At 46.4% G+C, this 23,435-nt stretch overlaps 1 protein-coding gene across 3 annotated transcripts in view; it reads right to left on the reverse strand.

Annotated features, from left to right (window-relative positions):
- Positions 1–23,435, reverse strand: part of LOC144604834 (striatin-interacting proteins 2-like) — a 40,565-nt gene that overhangs the window by 7,745 nt on the left and 9,385 nt on the right. For all 3 annotated transcript variants that reach the window (XM_078419562.1, XM_078419563.1, XM_078419564.1), the window contains 15 exons: positions 20,272–20,346; positions 19,594–19,728; positions 18,349–18,469; positions 16,844–16,912; positions 16,137–16,243; positions 12,620–12,747; positions 11,785–11,967; positions 9,433–9,641; positions 7,737–7,802; positions 7,166–7,229; positions 6,260–6,331; positions 5,423–5,497; positions 4,267–4,364; positions 2,436–2,562; positions 531–631 (listed from right to left, as the gene is read on the reverse strand). In XM_078419562.1, the coding sequence (XP_078275688.1) occupies positions 531–631; positions 2,436–2,562; positions 4,267–4,364; positions 5,423–5,497; positions 6,260–6,331; positions 7,166–7,229; positions 7,737–7,802; positions 9,433–9,641; positions 11,785–11,967; positions 12,620–12,747; positions 16,137–16,243; positions 16,844–16,912; positions 18,349–18,469; positions 19,594–19,728; positions 20,272–20,346 (1,630 nt within the window). The remainder of the gene's footprint in view (positions 1–530; positions 632–2,435; positions 2,563–4,266; positions 4,365–5,422; positions 5,498–6,259; positions 6,332–7,165; positions 7,230–7,736; positions 7,803–9,432; positions 9,642–11,784; positions 11,968–12,619; positions 12,748–16,136; positions 16,244–16,843; positions 16,913–18,348; positions 18,470–19,593; positions 19,729–20,271; positions 20,347–23,435) is intronic.

Raw genomic sequence — 23,435 nt, forward strand, 5'->3', positions numbered from 1 at the left:
ATCAGTCAGTTGTCCACATCAGGCCCCTACGACATAAGGAAGGAAACCCACTAGACTAGCTTCTGACTCCATTCTTTCTTCTTTATTAGGTAGTCCTTCTGGATTGAGAATGGTTTACTTCCACTTTGGCTTTGCAGGTTCAAGGTCAGCTGCGTGTGATGTCCCTTCATGATGAATCATCCTGTCAATAATCCATTTCAGGCTCACAATAGTCACTTCCCCCATCCAGCAGCAATTGGGTGGAAGAAAACATCCAGACCAAACAGAAGCTAGTTTGCTTGCTATAAATATCCCTTCCTCTTGAGGCAAGTACACACGGGGATCTTGGCAAAGACAATTCGGTGAACAAGACATTGATGCGCCAGTCGACCGTGGGATGTCTCCCAATTGAGCCGGGGGCCATTTCTCCCAACTGCTCATCGCTGTGGACTTCCCTGCGGGATTGGTGGATGCTAACCCAGTTATAAAATTATGTCCTGTACACAGGTTATGTTTGCAGTCACACGGGCGAGGTCAGAGTTCACCCTTACCTGTTCTTGGCTGTGATGTACGACATGATGTTCTGATTGAAGAACTTCAGAATGAGAGGGATGCAGTTGGCAAATACCAAGTGCTGGGAAACATATTCGAACTAGGAGGAGAATAAAGAGGGGAGTAAGGAAGGATCATCTCCTCACCCAACTCAGCCAAGCTCCAACACATTGTCGGTCCACTGAAGCCTGCACCTTACCATGTTACCACCTACCCCTCTACTGTTGTCTTGCATCGTTTATACACTCTTGGGGGCCTGCATTATATTTTATGACTGTCTCTTTCATCATTGTCCACTGCTTCATCTAATCATTCTTGACCTCTAACCCATCGCACACCTTTTTCTTTCCTCCTTCCTTTCCCCATACCCCCATTTTTTCTTTGGCTCTGCTCTTTGGGAGAATTTGTTACCTCTAAAACATATTCCAGTCGGCACTATCTGTATAGATGGTGATCTTGGATTTGAGGATGACCTTGCCCACAAATGTAGATATGGTTCCTGAGTTTACTCAGGGCTATAATCCTGGAGCCACAAACCCACCCGCAGAAGCCACAGATAGTTCCGCACAGGTCCACACATAGATCACCCCTTTGTTCTCTAAGAGAACCCACTCTTTCCCTGGCTACCTCCTTGCTTTTGATGTACTTACAGAATGTCTTGGGATTATCCTTAATCTTACTTGCAGAGGATATTACATGGCCCCCTTTTTGCCTTCCGGACTTCTTTCCTAAACCAATCCTACACAATCTTTGTTCCCTCAATCCCAGTTGACAATACCTACCACTTTTTTTTCCAATCAAATATTCAACGTCCTTTGTCACCCAAGGTTCTCCAATCTTCCCACTGTTCCCTTTCACCCCTCTCAGAATATGCTGGTCCTGAACTCTTGCTAACAATCTTTTAAAAGACTCCCACTTGTCAGTTGTCTTTTCACTGCAAGCATCTGTTGCCAAACACCTTTCACCAGGTGTGTAGGAAGGAACTGCAGATGCTGGTTTAAACTGAAGATAGACACAAAATGCTGGAGTAACTCAGCGGGACAGGCAGCATCTCTGAAGAAAAGGAATAGGTGACGTTTCAGGACGAGACCCTTCTTCAGACAGAGTCAGGGGAAAGGGAAACAAGAGATATAGATGATGATGTAGAGAGATATAGAACAAATGAATGAAAGATGCAAAAAAGTAACGATGATAAAGGAAACAGGTAATTGTTAGCTGTTTGTTTGTGAGAACGAATACAGACAATGAGACTCAACAATACGGCTTTGGAGCTGGTACGACTTGGGTGGGGGAGGATGGAGAGAGAGGGAATGCAGAGGTTACTTGAAGTTAGAGAAATCAATTCATACCACTGGGTTGTAAGCTGCCCAAGCAAAAGCCCAAGGACCTTTCAACAGGTCCTCTCATGCTATTGAAATCAATTCTATCCCAATTCATGACCTTAACTTGAGGACCAACCTTATCTCTTACCAATACGACATTAAAACATAGAATTATGATCGCTCTTCCCAAAGTGTTCCCCCAGTGGTATATGAACCACCTGCCCAGTTTAATTTCCTTAGATAACATCGAGTGCTGCCCTGTCTCTTGTGAGACTCTTTTTTTTCAGCTTCATGCAGGACTTTTCAAACATGAACATCTTCTTCATTAAACGTACGGAAAGGCAATTGCAGAAATACATTCAAATTCTCACTCCACCCACACTCAACATTTTTGGGCCTCCTCAGTAAACCATGCCATTCAGATTAGCTGTCTTGGTTGCTGGTTGGGTTCAAAGCAAAGATTCCTACCATGTGGCCCTTAGCTTCTCTCTAGGAGACAGGGGAACCAAGTCTAAGTTCCCTTTTGTGCAGCCAGAGGTGGCCTCACGTGCTTGGCAGTGCCCTCGATGAGGAACCACTTACCTGGTAGATATGGTTGAGCTTGAGATGCTTGAGTAGCAGAAGCATGAGGGCAGAGATGGCTTTCACAATGATCTCTTTGTGTCTGTTGACATCAATGCCTAGCTTCATGCTTTGGAGCACAGTAATGCTGCACAAAATGTAATAGAGACAATCTGGCTTTGAAATGTTACAGGACACATTATAATTAATTTCACTCTAAACCAATTTTATCATGAAGCGTATATTTCACAGCGTAGAAGCACCACCCAATGTGGCATGGGGCTGCCACATTGGGTGAGAAGGATGAGAGGGGATCTTATTGAAACATATAAGATTATTAAGGGATTGGACACACTAGCGGCAGGAAACATGTTCCCCATGTTGGGGGAGTCCAGAACCAGGGGCCACAGTTTAAGAATAAGGGGTAGGTCATTGAGAACGGAGATGAGGAAAAACTCTTTTACTCAGAGTTGTAAATCTGTGGAATTCTCTGCCTCAGAAGGCAGTGGAGGTTAACTCTCTGGATGCTTTCAAGAGAGAGTTAGACAGAGATGTTAATGATAGTGGAGTCAGGGGGTATGGGGAGAGGGCAGGAACGGGGTACTGATTGTGAATGATCAGCCATGATCACATTGAATGGAGGTGCTGGCTCGAAGGGCTGAATGGCCTACTCCTGCACATATTGTCTATTGTCTAATAGAGGTAAATCCAGATTAAATTTCCTTTAACTTAGCCTAACGTTACGAAAAATACTTGCTATGCTTCAGTTTTCCAATTGCAGGGAAAAATGCACCCAGTCCATGTCTACCATCAACCACCAATTAAAGGAATGTTAAGGAAATGTCCTTAATTATATTATCAATGTTCAAGAAAATGACTTGTAACAACTTGAATCAAAGGCTCCAAAGTGAGTTCATTGTCACAAGTCTGTTTTGGGATGTTTAGTTTTACTTTTGAGTTACAGCACGGAACCTGGCCCTTCAGCCCACTGTTTCCACGCCAACCATTGATCACCCGTTCACACTAGTTATCCCACTACACACCAGGGACAATTTGCAGAGGTTATTTAACCTACAAACCCGCACGTTTTTGATGTGGGAGGAAACCCATGAGGTCATGAAGAACGTGCAAACTCCACACAGATGGCAGCTGAGGTCAGGATCGAACCCGGGTCTCTGGAGCCGAGAGGCAGCAGCTCTATCGCTGCACCACTCTGCCGTCCGAAGAATATCTTTCCCGTTACAAATTCACCGCAATAAAAAAAAGAGTTAAGAAGGTCTTAATAAAGTATCAGTAACATGGTTTTAATTAAAAAATATATATATTTCAAAGATCTTTTCAGAAGGCTTAATCCTTGGTGCATTTCTTAGTTTGAAAGTGGATGGGTAAATTGGTTTAGCATTGACTTGACCAATGCATCAAACAATTAAAAGTTTATTACTGGTTTGTTAATGTTTCCCTACAGTGTGAAGGCAACCACTAACTGATCTTAGGCCAGGTTTGCCCCCTCAGCCAGAGAGTGAGGGGTGGAATAAGGTGGTGAACATTACTTCATCCCATTCCTGTTAGTTCACACGTGAAGACAGCAGTGGTGACCCCAGCCTTCACACACACATTATGAACTTTTATGATGTAGGAATGAGAGTGTTGTTTTGATGTGGCAAACTTGTCCTTATCCGATGTGGGGAAAGGCTTCCAGAGAGGAAGGGTAAAAACACAAGGAAAACTGATGAGGCTTTTGTTGAGGGAGAGTGCAAGGACAATGAGTACACTAAATATAAAAGATTACACAGAGACATAAGGGATGTCATGAAACTTACTAAAATTAAATCAAAACTGAAACAAAACTCACGGCATTTCCTCGGGAAGAACATCAGCCAAGATATTGATGGAGTCGGTCTTTGCCTTGGATGTGGGAGCAGCAGCCAGTTGTATCTTCAGCAGGGCTATCTGCAGAGTAAACATCATCAGAACATCGTCTGCAGAAGAAGGATCTCATATTTCACTGCCACACCATTTTACATCAGAGGTACTGCTTGGTAGCGTGACAGTCAATTTGTGCACTGCATAGTCGCTCAAGGCCGGTCAAGTTTACTGCCATGTTTAGTTTTTTATGTTTAGAGATACAACGCCCTTCGGCCCACCAAGTCCTAGAGGTAGTCGGTAGTGTGCCATAGATTGTGGCAGGGCATGCATGCCACAACAGGCTACAAAACGAAAGGAGGCAGTATTATGGGCAACAGAGGATCCCTCCCCAATGAACTCAATGCATTCTATAGAAGGTTGGTAGACGAATGCCACCCCCACTGCCAGTCTCGGGTGCGTCTGCACCAATGGTTACTGTGGCAGATGTAAGCATGGCCTTCCCGAGAATGAATGTGCAGAAAGCAACTGCACTGGATGCAGTCCCTGGCCATATCCTCGGGACCTTGTGGATTGGCTGGCAGGGCTATTTGCAGGCATCTTTAACCTTTCACCACTCTGGGGTCCCACCTGCTTCAAGAAAACAACTATAATTTGGTACCAAAGAAAAGTAGGGTAGTTTGCTTTAATGACTACCATCCAATGGCTCTGAGATCCATCATCATGAAGTGCTTCAAGAGACTGTTGATGGCGCACGTTATCTCCAGCCCCCCAGCCAGCCTTGATCCACAGCAGTTTGCTTCCTGTCATAACAGATGCAGCAGATGTAATCTCCCTGGCCTGAAACTCATCTCTGGAACATCTAGACAGCAAGGGCTCCTACATTAGACTTCAATTTATGGACTGTAGCTCCACCTTCAACACCATAATGCCATCCAAACTCATTTCCAAACTCCTAAACCGATGAATCAGTAATCCACTCTGCCAGTGGATCGTCGACATACTGACCCACAGACCACAATCCATGCGGATGGGTGGCAACACCTCTTCCATAATAATCCTCAACAACTGTGGCCTGCAAGGATGGTACCACTGGACATCTCTGGGCCAACTGGGCATACTGGCTGTGGACAGCCGATACTCACCATGTACTGTGGAAGATTGTATAACATTCCCTGATATTGGACCTCAATTGGGGTCTGCTCCACTTTCTCGGCACCCTGTGTTTAAGAAAAAGGCAATCATCTATGTTGAGTTACTGTAAGAAAATAACTGCAGATGCTGGTACAAATCGAAGGTATTTATTCACAAAATGCTGGAGTAACTCAGCAGGTCAGGCAGCATCTCAGGAGAGAAGGAATGGGAAGAAGGGTCTCGACCCGAAACGTTACCCATTCCTTCTCTCCTGAGATGCTGCCCGACCTGCTGAGCTACTCCAGCATTTTGTGAATAAATACCTTTGATCTATGTTGAGTTCATCAGTTTTGTCTGCTATTAAACTACATGCCAGTTTATTGTGAGTTTGATAGGAATGTTCCCTTCCTTCTTTTGATTGCACCAGAAGTACTAATATTGCAATATTACACCGTATTATATACTCTCACTGATGATTGAATATGTCTCTGGGTAGTCTGTGCATTAGCTCCAGTGGAAAGATCCTGGAAAATAAATCAGCTTTCTCTGAAAATATGATTCAGCTAAACTCCAGAATATTTGTGTAATCTCTCAGTACTCACTCAGTCCAATATTTCAATGCATATCAAGCAAAGAGTAGGACCGAAGGAAATGTGGGCTGTCTTAAATCACAATAGAGTGGGAAGTGGGGTTATTGTTTCGTAGATGCGGGGATTTGACGGCCAAATCCGTAGTCTGTCCTCATGCCCAGCACAACAGACTTTACAGAACGGTGCAATCAACTAGAAGACCTCCCATGGCCCACATTTCAAAGAACACTCGGACACATCCTCAGGGATGATCCTTACCAGTGACACTGGGGATTTCTGCAGCTCCTCCTCCCTCTTGGCCTGCACTTCAGCGATGGAGATGTACTTGTGCTAATTGAGGAAAAGTATAAAAGCAATCACATTAGAAACAAAATGCTTTCCTCCTCCCAGTAGATGATGGGGTGGACACCCCATCAAGGTGTCTGCCCTTCCTGTGTGAAGCAGAGTGGTCAACAGTAGCATGTGTTTGCACGTTGGAGAGCCTACATCACAGCCCTTCCAAAGCACCACCTCCCAGTAATGCAATTCAATGGAAATTTGCTTGGAAAATTGCTGCTGTAATGGTCATAGACCTGTGGCTGCTCAAGGTCACCAACTAGAATGTCAAGGTCAGAATTATGTAGTGGATTCTGCCCCAGAAACTGTCCCAATTAATTTCTAACAGTGTTTGTGCTTGAAGAAGGTTCTGCAGAAGGGTCCCCGACCCGAAACGTTAACTATTCATTTCTCCAGAGATGCTGCCTGACCCGCTGAGGCACCTTGTGTCCTTTTGTGCTTGCACGAGGCTCCCTCCATCACCCCTCACCCTATCATCACTTTTTTCTTTTCCCCAGGTAAATGGATCATTTTGTTCCATAAACAACTGAGTTATATCATCTGGACACTTGGGGCAGCATGTTTCTCTTTCCAACCACTCTGAATAACAGAGTTCTTTCAGAGACTGAGAACAATTCATAATTATCTTTTATTTACATTTTCTACTGTGGAGAAAAAAAAAAGTTAGAGCCCAGCTGACTGACTAGGTTCCAGTCGCAAAAAGAAAAGAAAATGAAAAGGCATTTTTGGTTTTTGTTTTGCTAATGTATTTGCTTGTGTGTGTTTTCTTGCTGAAACCAAGACACTGCATGATTTGGAAGGATTGCGTTTAGCATCTGCCTCTCGTACCTGTTTCAGGGTCTTTACACTTTCGTGAATGGGTCTTGGTAGACCCACCAGAGTATCAGTATCACTGGGAACAGAAAATACAAAAACATTTTAAAATCAACACATGAGCGGCACCCATCTTTTCTAATGCTGCTAGTATTCACGATATGTATATCTGTTAAATTTGGGGAATGTGGGGTAGGATTCCAGCAAATGGCCAGTGAGCCCATTACCCACGAGGTAGTTCCTCCAACAACATAGAACAGTACGGCAAAGGAGTGGGCCCCTCAGCCCACAATGTCCGTGCCAAACCTGATGTCAAGCTAAGCTAATCTCCTCTTCCTGCACATGATCCATATCTCTCCATCCCCTGCGTATCCATCTACCCTTCTAAGGACATTTAATCTGCAAACTTGGGATGCGGGAGGAGACCAGAGCACCTGGAGGAGGCCAAGGCAGTCACAGGGAGAATGTGCAAATTCCCCATCAACAGCACCCGAGGTGAGGATGGGCTCCGGGTCTCTGGAGCTATGTTAAAGGATCCATCATAAGGAGGCCACACACTGTGGAATGAAACTGCTTTACTACTCACTTCCCCAGCGTGAATCCGATGAACTTGCATCTGCTCACTTCCAGAAACTCTTCAATGTCCTTCTCCCTGCAGAAGTGAGAGGTATAGAGGTGAGAATCATCTGACGCGACTTCAAGCTGAGAGTGTGCAGAAGATTACAAAAGGCAGCAGCATGTTCTGGCGGCAACAAGTTGGACAGTTACAAAGAACAGCTTCATCAAGATACCTCAACACGGCCCGACACTGAATAAAGAGAGTCACTAGGTATCACAAAATGCTGGAGTAACTCAGCGGGTCAGGCAGCATCTCGGGAGAGAAGGAATGGGTGACGTTTCGGGTCGAGACCCTTCTTCAGACTTCAGACATGTCTGAAGAAGGGTCTCGACCCGAAACCTCACCCATTCCTTCTCTCCAGAGATGCTGCCTGACCCGCTGAGTTACTTCAGCATTTTGTGATACCTTCGATTTGTACCAGCAACTGCAGTTACTTCCCTACAAGAGAGTCACTAAATGCTGAGTCTCAAGGTAATATCAGGATGTGTGGGCAGTGATGCGGATAACTCCAGTGGTGGGTGGAAAACAATAACTGGCAAATGAAAGGTGTGGAAGGGAAAATGCTCTGGACCCCTGATATAACTGGAAGAGGTTGATCTGATCTTTTTGTTGTGGATCTTGGCAGAACTACTGATTGGTCTGCCAAACCTTTCAGGCAGGAATGTACAAATATAAAGGAAGCAATAAGGGCGGTACAGTGGTGCAGCAGTAGAACTGCTCTTACAGCGCCAGAGACCCAGGTGCAATCCTGACTACGAGTGCTGTCTGTGTGGAGTTTGTACATTATTTTTTGTATGACTGCAAGGGTCACCTCCCACCTCCCTGAGACGAGAGGGTATGTAGAATAATTGGCTTCTGGACAATTGCCTCTGTTGTGTAGGGGGTGGATGTGAAAGTGGGATAACATGGAACTGTTGTTAACGGGTGATCGATGATCAGCGTGGACTCAATAGACAATAGGTGCAGGAGGAGGCCTTTCGGACCTTCGAGCCAGCACCGCCATTCAATGTGATCATGGCTGATCATTCTCAATCAGTACCCCGTTCCTGCCTTCTCCCCATACCCCCTGACTCCGCTATCCTTAAGAGCGCTATCCAGCTCTCTCTAGAATGCATTCAGAGAATTGGCCTCCACTGCCTTCTGAGGCAGAGAATTCCACAGATTCACAACTCTCTGACTGAAAAAGTTTTTCCTCATCTCAGTTCTAAATGGCCTACCCCTTATTCTTAAACCGTGGCCCCTTGTTCTGGACTCCCCCAACATTGGGAACATGTTTCCTGCCTTTAACGTGTCCAACCCCTTAATAATCTTATACGTTTCGATAAGATCTCCTCTCATCCTTCTAAATTCCAGTGTATACAAGCCTAGTCGCTCCAGTCTTTCAACATATGATAGTCCCGCCATTCCGGGAATTAACCGAGTAAACCTACGCTGCACGCCCTCAATAGCAAGAATATCCTTCCTCAAATTTGGAGACCAAAACTGCACAAAGTACTCCAGGTGACCAAAACTGCACACAGTACTCCAGGTGACCAAAACTGCACACAGTACTCCAGGTGACCAAAACTGCACACAGTACTCCAGGTACTCGGTAGGCCGAAAGGCCTGCTTCCATGTAGTATCACTAAACTAAACTAAATAACCGGCATGGGATAATACCAACCTGACCTTTGGAGTCCAGGGCAGGCAGCGGGGGAAGAATACCCTGTCTGGGGGCAGTTGTGGAGAGGCCAGGGGCTGGGCCAGTGCCTCCCTCTCCAGGGAATCCAGTTCTCCATCCATCCCACCATCAACATCGTCGGCCTCATCGTCCTCCTCCCGCGGCTCGTCTCTCTCGCAGTAGATATCCAGGCTGTCCTGTTTAACCAGCACCTGCCAATTACACCTGATGATGAGCACCCATCCTGACCACGGAGCTGTGTGTCCACCCAACCCTCCTCACAAGTGATAGCAACACAAATTAGGCCAATCGGCCCATCAAGAGGGATGCTATCTATCCCTCTTAACCCCATTCTTCTGCCTTCTCCCCATTACCCCCAACATCCGTACTAATGAAGAATCTATCTCTGCCTTAAAAATATCCATTCACTTGGCCTCCAAAGCCTTCTGTGGCAATATATTCCGCAGATTTACCACCCTCTGACGAAAGAAATTCCTCCTCATCTCCTTCCTGAATGAACATCCTTTAATTCTGAGGCTTTGACCTCTGCTCCTAGACTCTCCCACTAGTGGAAACTTCCTCTCCACAACCACTCTATCCAGGCCTTTCACTGTACGGTAAATGAGGTCCCCCCTCATGCTTCTAAACTCCAGCAAGAAGAGGCCTGATGCCGTCAAACGCTCATCATATGTTAACCCAGTCAATCCTGGGACACCCTCTCTAGCGCCAACACATCCTGCCTCAGATAAGGGGTCCAAAATTGCTCACAATACTGCAAATGTGGTCTGACCAGCACCTTGTAGAGCATCAGCATTACATCCTTGTTTTTGTATTCCAGCCCTCTTAAAATAATTGCAAGCATCCGCTGGTCAACTGGCCACACTCACACTTCCCCCCACCTTGTCCAAGCCCATTAGTCTGGGAAACAAACGTCTGATCACACACGGCCATCCTCATGACATTGAGTCCACTCCACCCACTCTCCTCATCCAACGGCCGGTCAACCCATGGCAGAGTGACCCCTGACCAGCAGACTGATAGACCAGCGGCGGACCCCACTATTCCAGCCCTCATCCAGTGGCTGACCCCACCATCTGGTCCCAAATGGTCAGTGAACCCACCCCCAACCCCAACCGGCCGCATTCTCCCCACCCTCACCCCCCCCCCCAGCCATCCCCACCCTCACCTCCCCAGCCATCCCCACCCTCACCTCCCCAGCCATCCCCACCCACACCCCCCAGCCATTCCCACCCACAAGCCATCCCCACCCACACCCCCCAGCCATCCCCATCCTCACCCCCCCAGCCATCCCCATCCTCACCCCCCCAGCCAACACCACTGTCTCCACCCCCAGCCATCCCCACGCTCACCCCCCAGCCATCCTCACCCTCACCCCCCCCCAGCCATCCCCACCCTCACCCCCCCCAGCCATCCCCACCCTCACTGCCCCCAGCCATCCCCACCCTCACCCTCCCCAGCCATCCCCACCCTCACCCCCCCACCCATCCTCACCCCCCCAGCCATCCCCATCCTCACCCCCCCCCCAGCCATCCCCACCCTCAACCCCCAGCCAACACCACTGTCTCCACCCCCAACCCCAGCTGGCTGCACTCTCCCCACCCTCACCCCCCCAGCCATCCCCACCCTCACCACCCCCAGCCATCCCCACCCTCACCCCTCAGCCATCCTCACCCTTACCCCCCAGCCATCCCCACCCTCACCCCCCCCCAGCCATCCCCACCCTCACCCCCCCCCAGCCATCCCCACCCTCACCCCCCCACCCATCCTCACCCCCCCACCCATCCTCACCCCCCCAGCCATCCCCACCCTCACCCCCCCCAGCCATCCCCACCCTCACCCCCCCAGCCATCCCCACCCTCACCCCCCCATCCCAACCCCCCCCAGCCATCCCCACCCTCACCCCCCCCCCCCAGCCATAACCACTGTCTCCACCCCCAACCCCAGCTGGCTGCACTCTCCCCACCCTCACCCCCCCAGCCATCCCCACCCTCACCCCCCCAGCCATCCCCGCCCTCAACCCCCATCCCCAACCTCACCCCCAGCCATCCCCACCCTCACCACCCCCCCCCCCCCCCCAGCCATAACCACTGTCTCCACCCCCAACCCCAGCTGGCTGCACTCTCCCCACCCTCACCCCCCCCAGCCATCCTCACCCTCACCACCCCCAGCCATCCCCACCCTCACCCCCCCCAGCCATCCCCACCCTCACCTCCAGCCATCCCCACTCTCCCTGCCCCACCCCTCAGCAGACCCCACTTTCCAACGCAACATCGGCATACCCTATCCCCCCCACCCCCACTCTTGCTCCCCACAAGGCCGCGGAGAGAGCCTCACCCGTCGGCCTCTGCGTCCTCGCCTCTGCTGCTGCTCCAGCAGGTCCATGGCTGAGGCTGGGGGAGAGGCGGCCCGGAGCGTGCGCATCACCTCAATACTGTTCTCTGCCAGTGCAGGGAGGCCCAGCTGCTCTCGCTTCTTCACCTTCAGTTCCTGCAGCTCCTCAAACCCTCCAAGACAGAACTGAGAGCAAAGAAACGTTGGCAATCATTTGTCCGGAGCCACCCTTCAGCATCAAGTTCAAACACCAAGGCAGCGGCACCAGTATAATGGCACACATGTTAATGAACACTTCTAACAAACACCTTTAACTCTATGTTTTACTCGATCGTGACAGGGTTGACAGAGGCATCGTTCATTTGGGTCCAGTGGAAGGGAAAATTTGGAGAGCACAGTGGCGAGAATGGTGCTGGTTTCCCAGCTACCCTGCTGGAGGATGCATGTAAATGGATGCATGGCGCACACAAGACTGAGGCCATCTTGGCAGTGATGCCAAACACAGCCTAACAGCTGCTTGAGTCAACGTGCCAATCAATGACAGCCGTTTGGTAACCGAGCTGGAGCACGACGACACTGATGGAACCACATCCCAACGGGAATCACCAGCTGCATGGGGGTCCCAAAGAACCTTACAGCATACCCTAGCATCACTGTGCAAATACCTTCACCACACTGACCACAGCAGATAAGTGCACCACGACTTTCAAGGGCATTTAAGGAAGGGTAATAAATGATGGCCTTGCAGTGAAAGCCACTGCCTTAGACTTCATTTTTTTAAAATGACTAGCTTTTTTTGGTATGTTAAATCAAGTAACGTGTAAGGATTGAGACTCACCAAAATTGTCTTCCAGAGCAGCAACAGCACCTTCTTAATGGGGCAGTGTGGCGCATTCCCGCAGCAGAACTTGTTCACGAGGGAGAAGAGGAGGATGGCAAAGGGCTCCCCGTTATACACTGGGGAACCTAAGGAACAGAATATAATTCAACACAGAACAGTCTGTTAAAAAGCCTAAGTCAGCCTAGAATAATCCTGGCCATAGATACTGGAGGCCACCCCTCTAGTACTGAAACCATCTCTGCCATTCAATCAGATACTGATTGGTTGGCATCTTCAAGGAACCACTCCCTGGCCAAATTCAACATAGGACACATACCATTTACATGAAGAGGTCAAATCTCGGCAACAAACTCCTCACAACGCCTTCAACACTTGCTCCGTGGTAACTGAAGACTCACAGGATGGTTTGGAGCGGGAGATTTCAGAAACCCATTCTGAAATAAGGTGAAAGCTATTTAAACTTCCACCTGAAGCACACCGTGTGTTTATCCAGCAGTAGTAAGGCAGCGTAAAAGCTCTGACCAGGCTGCTGTGTGGGTTTTACAGAGATGCTGGACTGGGGGGAGCTGTCAGTTCACTGCCTCTCAATACATCTGCTGAATGTATGCATCTTCGTGAGAGCAGGATGCTCAGCTCCCGATATGCACCAGGCCTTGAATCGTGCTGAGGTATGGTGCTACCTGTAGCATTGCACCAATGCAGCAACTACGCATGTTGGGGGTTAGTCAGTCAGTGTCACCAGGCCGTTCACCACAGGGTATATCTGCCAAAAGGCAACTGAGTAATGGTCAGGAGTGGGAGCCTGCACTGATTTCATCCTCCCTAATACAGGAATACTGACCATTTTTACACCTGCAAGAATTGGTAAAGTTGGTAAACTGCAGATTGGTAAAGTTTTAATTTACTTTTGAAATAATTCTGGGCTGGAAAAATGTTTCCCATTTCACAGCAGCATTCACACAGGATCTACACCAGAAAACAGGCTGTGTGGATAAACTAGTTCACTCAGGTCTTCATGCTCCATACCAACTTCCTCTCAAACCTCTTCATTACATTTTTCACACATCCTTCCACACCCACTTCCCTCAGGTGTTCAAGAACTTCCCCTTAAATGGATCAATGCTTCTTGCCTTTACTGCTCCCTGTTCCACTGCTCGGGATAACATTCTCAAATGGGTTTATTTGTGGCCATTTTACATTTCTGGTTCTAGCATTGTTCTTCGGTTATGTCTTTCCAAAGTGTCCACACAGATTTCTAGGTCAATACCTCAGGGAATTGTTGTCGGGCAGAAAATCCAGAGCATTGCTTGCTCTACTACCGATAGAACTGGACTAGATCCCAGCAGTGCGAAACTGATATTTATTTTTAACCAGTTGACACACTTTCCCATTTCCCTTTCACACATTATTCCCCACCCTCACCACGAACACAGCCCTGCATCCACACACACCTCAAACCCTCACCTCACATCAAGGCTTAGCAGAAACGTTAAGTAAAAGGCAAACAGCAGATATTAGAAAGTTGGCATATAAAACAAATTAAAACAAACGTAACGAAATACTGCAGCTCACGGCATTGTGAGTGAAGCGGCAAAATGCCAGTTTTGAATGTGTAGCTACAATTAGAAATCAGCCAACACATCCAATTAATAACTTGTCATTTCTCCGAAGATGCGAATGTGACCTGCTGAACTCAGCACTTCCAGCAACTCGGTGTCAAAATTCTAATATTTGCTTTTTGCCTTTTACTTAAATCTTGAACAGTGCTCAAGATTCACCATTAATCCCCACCACACAACCGTCACTCCAGCTTTTCGACAACCTGGCAATGAACCTTAACTTCACTTTAGACTTTAGAGATACAGTGCGGAAATAGGGCCTTTGGCTCACGAAGTCCCTGCCGACCACCAATCACCCTGTACACTAGCAATATCCTACACACCACAGCTGGGACATAGAAACATGGAAAATAGGTGCAGGAGTAGGCCATTTGGCCCTTCGAGCCAGCACCGACATTCAATATGATCATGGCTGATCATCCAAAATCAGTATCGCGTTCCTGCTTTTTCCCCATATCCCTCGATTCCGTTAGCCCTAAATCTAACTCTCTCTTGAAAACATCCAGTGAATTGACCTCCACTGCCTTCTGCGGCAGAGAATTCCACAGATTCACAACTCTCTGGCAGAAAAAGTCATAAATAGCCTACTTATTCTTAAATTGTGACCCCTGGTTCTGGACTCCCCCAACATGGGGGACATTTTTCCTGCATCTTGCCTGTCCGGGCGAATAGCTGGGACATGATGGCCGGTGAGGGTAAATTGGGTCGAAGGGCCTGTTTCCACACTGTATCACTCTATGACACAAGAGATGATTTACAATTTTACCCTAGCCAATTAACCTACAAACCTATATGTCTTTTGAGTGTGTGAGGAAACCGGAGTACCTGGAGAAAACCCACATGGTCACAGGGAGAACGTACAAACCCCGTACAGACAACACTCGTATCAGGATTGAACCTGGATCTCTGGCACTGTAAGGCAGCAACTCTACTGCTGCGCCACCGTGCAGCCCTCTCTCAAGATTCTCTCACAAGAGATATGCCACTTCTCTCAAGATTTAACATATACTCTAACTGGTAATTCAATGGAGACAAGAAATTGCAGATGTTGGAATCTTGAGTAAAACACAAAGAGCTGGAAGATGTCAACAGGTGAGGCAGTATCTGTGGAGGGAATGGACGAATGATGTTCCAGGTTGGGATTCTTCTTCAGACTGATGGAGCAGGGGGAAAAAAGCTGGAAAAGAGAGGAGGCCCATTGTTATCAATGGAATAAGATTGCTGCTGCTTGGTTTATCTAACAGTTTATACCAGTTAGCAAATAAAGGGCAATACCAGAATTGTACAAACATGCCAATTAGGAATGATTGAATAGCCCGAGTCACTTTTGTCTTGCTCAGAAATGGCTTGGGCAGAAACCTATCAAAGATTTGCAAAATAATGAAAAGTTTTGATACATGGGATTCAGAGAGATTTTTTTTCACATATACCTACTGTTTACCCTTTTATTGATGAATGCTGCACACAAATTGGCTGATTTTCCAGAATGTAACAGTGATCATGTGTGGAATTCTATGCCATGGAGGGCTGTGGAGGCAAAGTCAGTGGATATATTTAAGGCAGAGATAGATTCTTGATTAGTATGGGTGTCAGAGGTTACGGGGAGAAGGCAGGGGAATAGGGTGAGGAGGGAGAAATAGATCAGCCATGATTGAATGGAGTAGACTTGATGGGCTGAATGGCCTAATTCTACTCCTATCACTTATGATGTTATGATCATAGATCTGAAGTTTTTCATTAATTGCAAGGCATTTTGAATGCCCTGAGACTGTGAAAGATAGCTGATTTAAAATGAAACAAGCCATTTTTCTTTCATGGTAGCTGCAGCTATGAAATGAATTGAAGGTCATGTAATAAGGTTAAATTCATCCATAAGCCAAAGAGATCAGACTCACTTAGTTCATTTCTGAATCCATCTCTTGCCAAACTCCACTCTGGTTTATCATCCTCCACCTCCCTGCGCATTATCTCCATCATCAGGTACATAATGTTCAGCAGCACCCTGCAACATCAGCAATGGACCAGATTTGTAAACTTTTCAGACAAGGCACCACATAAACAGCAAGAATGGGAGCAGAAACGAGGACTATCAAGGTTAGGAGGCAAAACAAATAAATCAACACCCAGCAAGAATGCAAGCATTTTCATATTTTGGTTTATAAGGAATAAAATCAATGTGCAAATAAAATGACCAGGAAAGGAAACTCATCCCAGCCATTTGGGTCACTAATGTTCCATTACTCAGAGAAAAATTAATCAGCATTCACAGATGAGGACTTGCTGGATTAAATAACCTGCAACACTCATTGGACAGTCTGTGGGCAGTTGTTTAGAAAGTGGATTTGGCCAAAATACCAAAGCCTACCTGACTGCACAATGCAACCTTTTATTGGGAGGAGTTCTGGTACATGGGGACAAGAGCAGGACGATGAAATGCAATGACTAGGACCGTATGTAAACCAGAAGGAGGAGATGCTTCTGCAGAGCCCAGTTGCCAGTGACACCAACGTGATCAGACATAACATCCAGCAGACACCACAGCTCCTCATACACAAACAAATGCATACGAGAACTTTGAATTCAGAGGTGTGCGAAACCTTACCTCAGCTCAGTGCTATCAGCAAGGGAGATGGCTGGCTTCCTCAGGCAACTGCTACATGCCTGGCTGTTACTGCATGAAAACACAATCATATTTACATTTAGCTGCATGCTTCAATTCACAAGGTGACAGTTACAAATTGTCTTGGGTGCATGCTTTGTTTTTTTTCATCCAATCTCAACCAGCATCAGTTCACAAGGAAGGCCATTCAGCATATCAAACACTTTCATTTGATTCATCTTATCACACGACCTAATTGTGTTCGGCCATGAGGTTTATGTCTAGAGACAGAGGAATAGATAAGAAGTCCTTGCTAATTTCTACCTATGTTCTCCCTGTGACTGCATAGGTTGTCTCCGGGAGCTTCGGCTTCCACCCACATTTTAAAGACGTGCAGGTTTGGAGGTTAATTGGCTTATGTAGATTGCCCCAAGTGCCTAGGATGCAAAAGTGGGATAACATGGAACTAATGTATGGGTGATTAATGGTCGGCGTGGGCCTATTTCCATGCTTTATCTCTAAACTATCTCTAAACGAAAAAATGAGCTGGTAGCAGATAAAGAGATTATATGGAGATTAGATGAAGGTAGAATCAATCTTTGAACAAGGCAATCATTAAACTTCAATTATTAATCACAGTTTCTACATACAATACATCTTTATTGTCATTGTACAGGGGTACAACGAGATTGGGAATGCGACTTCCATACGGTGCAATAAATTAATTAGCTAATCAATATAAATTTAGACAACCCAGTAAAACAAAATTAGAAACAGTTTTAAACAGAATAAAGTGCAAGTAGGTCTGTGCCGGTTCACTGTGCGATGTGACCATCCGACTCAGCAGGACCGGTTCATGGCAGCTATGGCCCTGGGGATGAAGCTGTTCCTGAGTCTGGAGGTGCGGGCGTAGAAGGCCTTGTAGCGTCTGCCAGATGGTAGAAGTTCGAACAGACTATTGCAGGGGTGTGAGGAGTCTTTGTGAATGCTGGTGGCTTTTCTGAGGCATCGTGTGTTGTAGATGCTCTCCAAGGCTGGTGGCTGTGTTCCGATAATCTTCTGAGCTCTATAGACTATAGCTCTCCTCTCTGCCTCCGTGCAGCTGAGATACCACACAGGGTTGCCATGCGTTAGGATGCTCTCTATGGTGCAGCGGTAGAAGGTCGTCAGCAGCTGTTGGGCAGACCAGACTTTTTCAGTGTTCTCAGGTAGAATTGTCGTTGCCTTCTTGACCAGCGCATCGGTGTTAGTGGACCATGTGAGGTCCTCCGAGATGCGAGTGCCCAGAAACTTGAAGCTGGACATTCTCTCCACACTGTCCCCGTTGATAAAGATACATGAAACAACTACTGATTTTTTCTGCTTAGTGATTTTTTTTGTTTCAGTATCTACCATTAAGGTGTTTTAAACAATCCCCTACTCCTTGATGTGTCTATCACTAGAACAAAATATAAATCCATTGTACATTCAAAGCGATGTTATAGGTACTCAGTATTTTCCTTACTTACTCAATCTCCATATTGAGTAATTCCACCAAAGCCCCAAATGTGCCCATCTCATAGAGAAGGAAGACATTGTAACGGGCCCAGTGCACCACTTCGGGCTCTGTGTAGCAGTCATCAAACACACCTGTAGGGAACATCAAAACCAACAGGTCAGGTATATGATGAAAGAGAAGGCATTCTACTGCGTTCTTGTGTAATGAGATGGGGGCGGTGAAGAAGCAGTTTTTTTCAGAAATGATATCTTTGCCACAGGAAGAGAGTGGCAATTGGCACTCTCAAAATTGCAATATCCATTCCAGTCCCAGAGATGAGTGCCGACAGCTTCCAAGCCATGGGCAAAACAGGCAGGAGGTTTCCACTGTTGTCACTACAGGGGGCCATTCTATGCAATACCAAGCGTGTTAGTCTGGCGATTCGTGGTACACGGAGAGCTGGTTTGTTGGGGCTCCAACTGGCCACCAACAATAGGGACAACCCAGCCTCATTTCATCAGATCATCCCCTGCCCCCCATTCACATGGATTTATGACATTGGTGGGTGACAGGGTGCGAAGATGAATTTAAGTCATTTGCATCTCTGACTAGGAGTGAGAGAGAGTGTCGTAGGAAATAACTAAATAGATTCTTGCCGACGGTTTTCTGGGAAGATATTTTGCTTGCGTCCTGTGGCATGTAAATAAATCAATTTGTCATACTGGAGGAAATTTAATCTAAAAACACTTTTTAAGTCATGGTGTGGCTCAGACTGTGGCACTTATCTTCAAGTTCATAACCATGCCAGCAGTTCAGTGTAAGACCATGTCTGCGCTTGATGTTGAATGATGAGTTTGACTAAGGTGGATAAGGAAAAGAAATAATGCCCGGGGCAGACTTTTTAATATTATATTTGGCTTGGGAACGAAATAAATTTGCACAATGGCAGAGCTGGTTGACAGTGGCAGAGACCCGCTTTTGATCCTGACCTCAGGTGCTGTCTGTGTGGAGTTTGCAAGTTCTCCCCGTGACTGCGTGGGTTTTCTACAGATGCTCTTGGTTTCCTCCTACATCCCAAATACGTGTAGGTTTGTAGGTTAATTGGTCTCTGTAACTTGCCCCTAATGTGTTTTCCTTGTGCAGAGTTAAAATTCCATTCCAGATGGTTAAAACCCATCTATCATTTCATTTTTCCCCACTGGGTTGATGTTACGGAACATTATTAATGGGAGGGAAAGCTCTTGGAAAAGAGTTATACTGGCAAATTGCTAGTTACCTTGGGCCAGGTAAAGAATGGCTCTGGCAAACTTAAGTCTCTTCTCTCGGTTTATTACCTCCAGTCCATCCAGCAGCCTCATTAAGTAAGTCTTATGTTCAGCCTCTTCCATTTCTACCCATTTCCTGCCTTTCTCTGGAAATAGACACCAGGCATTAACATTACACAGAACCTAACATTCACATCCCTCATCTCCCTTCATATCCATGGGGGGGGGGGGGCAATACTTGTCAGGTTCAGCTCTGGTTCAGTCCATTTCCCAGAGGAACAAACCCAGCCCTCGAATCTGCAGGGATTTAAGAACACTGTAAAGAAATGAAATAAAGGTAGGAGGGATCCTTCCAAGTTATTACCCCTGTCCAAATGCCACATCTTCTACCCAATGTCCTTCACAGTTATACACTAGAACTTATTACAATTTATAACATCATCCCTGAACCTTTTTACCACTCTCTGCACTCCCACCCCCACCCCCCTCCTAAAGCTTCTCTGGTGCCATTCTAGTAAACATCATTTATAATTTAAAATTTAAAATTAATCGCCAGAGCCTGGGTTCTCCCTCCAACTTCAGAGATTTAAGCATTCATCAAAATCCTTTTCAAACTTAGGATGTAATGAAGCAGAAACGCTATGGGCCTGTGAGAAGTCCCAATGCTGTTCCTCGTAAATGTCAGGTACCATGAATAGCAAAATCCTCTTCAAAGCAATCCCTGTTAATGGCAAACTCAGGCTCTTCGGTGTAACTGTACAGCTCTGTAGAAAAAGAGAAGAAAAGTACAGCAGGGATAAATAATAATGCTGAATAATGACTCACAAATTAATTTAGGTAAAATAACCGCAATTTAAAAAATGTAGAAAGATATTAACAAATTAAGCAAATAGGCAAATCTGCAACAAGCAGAATTCAGTGCTGGCAATTGCAAGGTTGTTTGCTTTAGAGATTTAAAGAGTGGAGGTGGGGAAATGGTAAGCATCTACATAGATCATTAAGATGGCAGAGAAAGGTAGAGAAAAAATTAAAAGCTGGGCTTATATATCTGGAAGATTCGGGATAGAAGTTATATAAAGCTGTGGAAAATCCTGGTTAGATCATATCCTAAGTACTTTATACAGTTTTTAGACCACACCTCAGGAGGATACTTTGACTTGGGATGTATAGAGTGCAGATTTATCAAAATACTACCTAGACTCTGAAGGTTACAGTGAGAATTTATGAATTCTCTGGGATTTAAAACCTTAAGATATGGAGGTGCATGGATAAACTTTTTCTCATGCACATAGAGCAGCGGACTGGGCAAGCTTTCAGGACAAAATTTGCAAAGGAATTCTACACAGAGAAGAAGGTAGAAATTTAGGACCCTCTTCCATAAACACAGAACAGTGGCGCAGTTGTAGAGTTTTAGATTTAGAGATACAGCGCAGAAACAGGCCCTTCGGCCCACCGAGTCCGCGCCGCCCAGCGATCCCCGCACATTAACACTATCCTACACACACTAGGGACAATTTTTACATTTACCCAGTCAATTAACCTACATACCTGTACGTCTTTGTGGGAGGAAACCGAAGATCTCGGAGAAAACCCACGCAGGTCACGGGGAGAACGTACAAACTCCGTACAGATGGCACCCGTAGTCAGGATCGAACCCGAGTCTCCGGCACTGCATTCGCTGTAAGGCGGCAACTCTACTGCTGCGCCACTGGGTTGGTGTGCCAGAGACCCAGGTTCGATCCCGACTACAGGTACTGTCTGTACGGAGTTTGTACGTTGTCCCTTGTGACCGCATGGGTTTTCTCCGGGTGCGCTAGTTTCCTCCCACACTCCAAAGATGTACAGGTTTGTAGGTTAATTGGCTTTGGTAAAAATGATCCCTAGTGCGTAGGATGGTGCTACTGTACGGACATCGCTATTGGGCTCGGACACGGTGAGTCAAAGGGCCTGTTTCCATGCAGCATCTCTAAACTAAACACAAATGTCAGGTCAGTTAACATAAATCTGAGATAAATAGACCTCTGTTAATCAAAAGCATTATAAGATATGGGGCAAATGTAGAAATATAGAGTTGGATCAGTCATGATCAAACCATGGTGGAATGAGCTGTAGATTTGTTGTGCTGTCATGAAATCCACTCATGTCCTCTAGGAAATAAATCTCCCATCCACACCTGGTCTGATCTATGTAACTCCAATCCTATATCAACAAAGCTGATTCTTAGTGACACTGGAGACTGCAAATGCTGGAATCTGGTGCAAAAAAACAAAGTGCTCGAGTGACGCAGCGGGTCAGACGGCATCAGGGGAGGGAATGGAGAGGCAACATTTTCAGGCCTGGACCCTTCTTCAGACTGATGTCTGAAAAGGGTTGATTCTTATCTACCCTTTAAAGCAACCAAGCAAGGCACAGCAACAAATTGCTACAAAGAAGAAAAAAAACGTTTGAAGGCGTTACTTCCTCAATATCACTAAAGACTGCCAATGAATTCCAGCCTTGGTGACACCCTGAACAGGAAAGCAGAGTATTACCTGAATGGTGGCCAATTAGGAAAAGGGGAGATGCAACGAGACCTGGGTGTCATGGTGCACCAGTCATTGAAAGCAAGCGTGCAGGTGCAGCAGGCAGTGAAGAAAGCGAATGGTATGTTAGCATTCATAGCAAGAGGATTTGAGTATAGGAGCAGGGAGGTTCTGCTGCAGTTGTACAGGGCCTTGGTGAGACCGCACCTGGAGTATTGAGTACAGTTTTGGTCTCCTAATCTGACGAAAGACATTCTAGCCTTAGAGGGAGTACATAGAAGGTTCACCAGATTGATTCCTGGGATGGCAGGACTTTCATATGAAGAAAGACTGGATAGACTAGGCTTATACTCGCTGGAATTTAGAAGACTGAGGGGGGATCTTATAGAAACATACAAAATTCTTAAGGGGTTGGAGAGGCTAGATGCGGGAAGATTGTTCCCGATGTTGGGGAAGTCCAGAACTAGGGGTCACAGCTTAAGGATAAGGGGGAAGTCTTTTAGGACCGAGATGAGAAAACATTTCTTCACACAGAGAGTGGTGAGTCTGTGGAATTCTCTGCCACAGAAGGTAGTTGAGGCCAGTTCATTGGCTATATTTAAGAGGGAGTTAGATGTGGCCCTTGTGGCTAAAGGGATCAGGGGGTATGGAGAGAAGGCGGGTACAGGTTACTGAGCTGGATGATCAGCCATGATTATATTGAATGGCAGTGCAGGCTCGAAGGGCCGAATGGCCTACTCCTGCACCTATTTTCTATGTTTCTATGATCTTGAAAACTAGTCGGACATTTCCCACTCTGCTGGATTGGGTCTGATATAATCTGAGCGGTTTAGGACGGTTTGGTTGGCTTTGTGTCCGCATCCTTGGCCCCCACTCCCAACTCAAACTCTCAATACTCTATTGGTCCTCCTCTATTGGCTGGGACATTGTCCTCTCTTGAACCCTTCAAGGTTCAATAATCACGAGTGTTTAGTTGCCATAAGCACCGGGATCGTAACAATGAAATTCTTACTTGCTGCAGCTTTACAGGCACTTAAATGCAATAACACAACAAGTAAATATACAATAAACAATAACACAATAAATTATCAGTTATACTAGGTAAATGTTTCTGTGCTCAACTGATTTGTATCGGGCTGAAGCTCATGAATTTGTACAACTCCCAAGAGAGTGCTGCACATTAAGTATCAATTATATTCATTCTGCTCCTTAATGTGTTTGCAATTGGCCCCTACGACTGTGCACAAAGTTCTCACATAATCAAAGTTTTTAACACAAAGTGACCAACAATACTGTGTGGCTGACAGTGGCTGTAGTTCACGAGATCCTCT

Source organism: Rhinoraja longicauda, chromosome 23, assembly GCF_053455715.1.
Source record: "Rhinoraja longicauda isolate Sanriku21f chromosome 23, sRhiLon1.1, whole genome shotgun sequence".
In the NCBI taxonomy this organism is placed as follows: domain Eukaryota; kingdom Metazoa; phylum Chordata; class Chondrichthyes; order Rajiformes; family Arhynchobatidae; genus Rhinoraja; species Rhinoraja longicauda.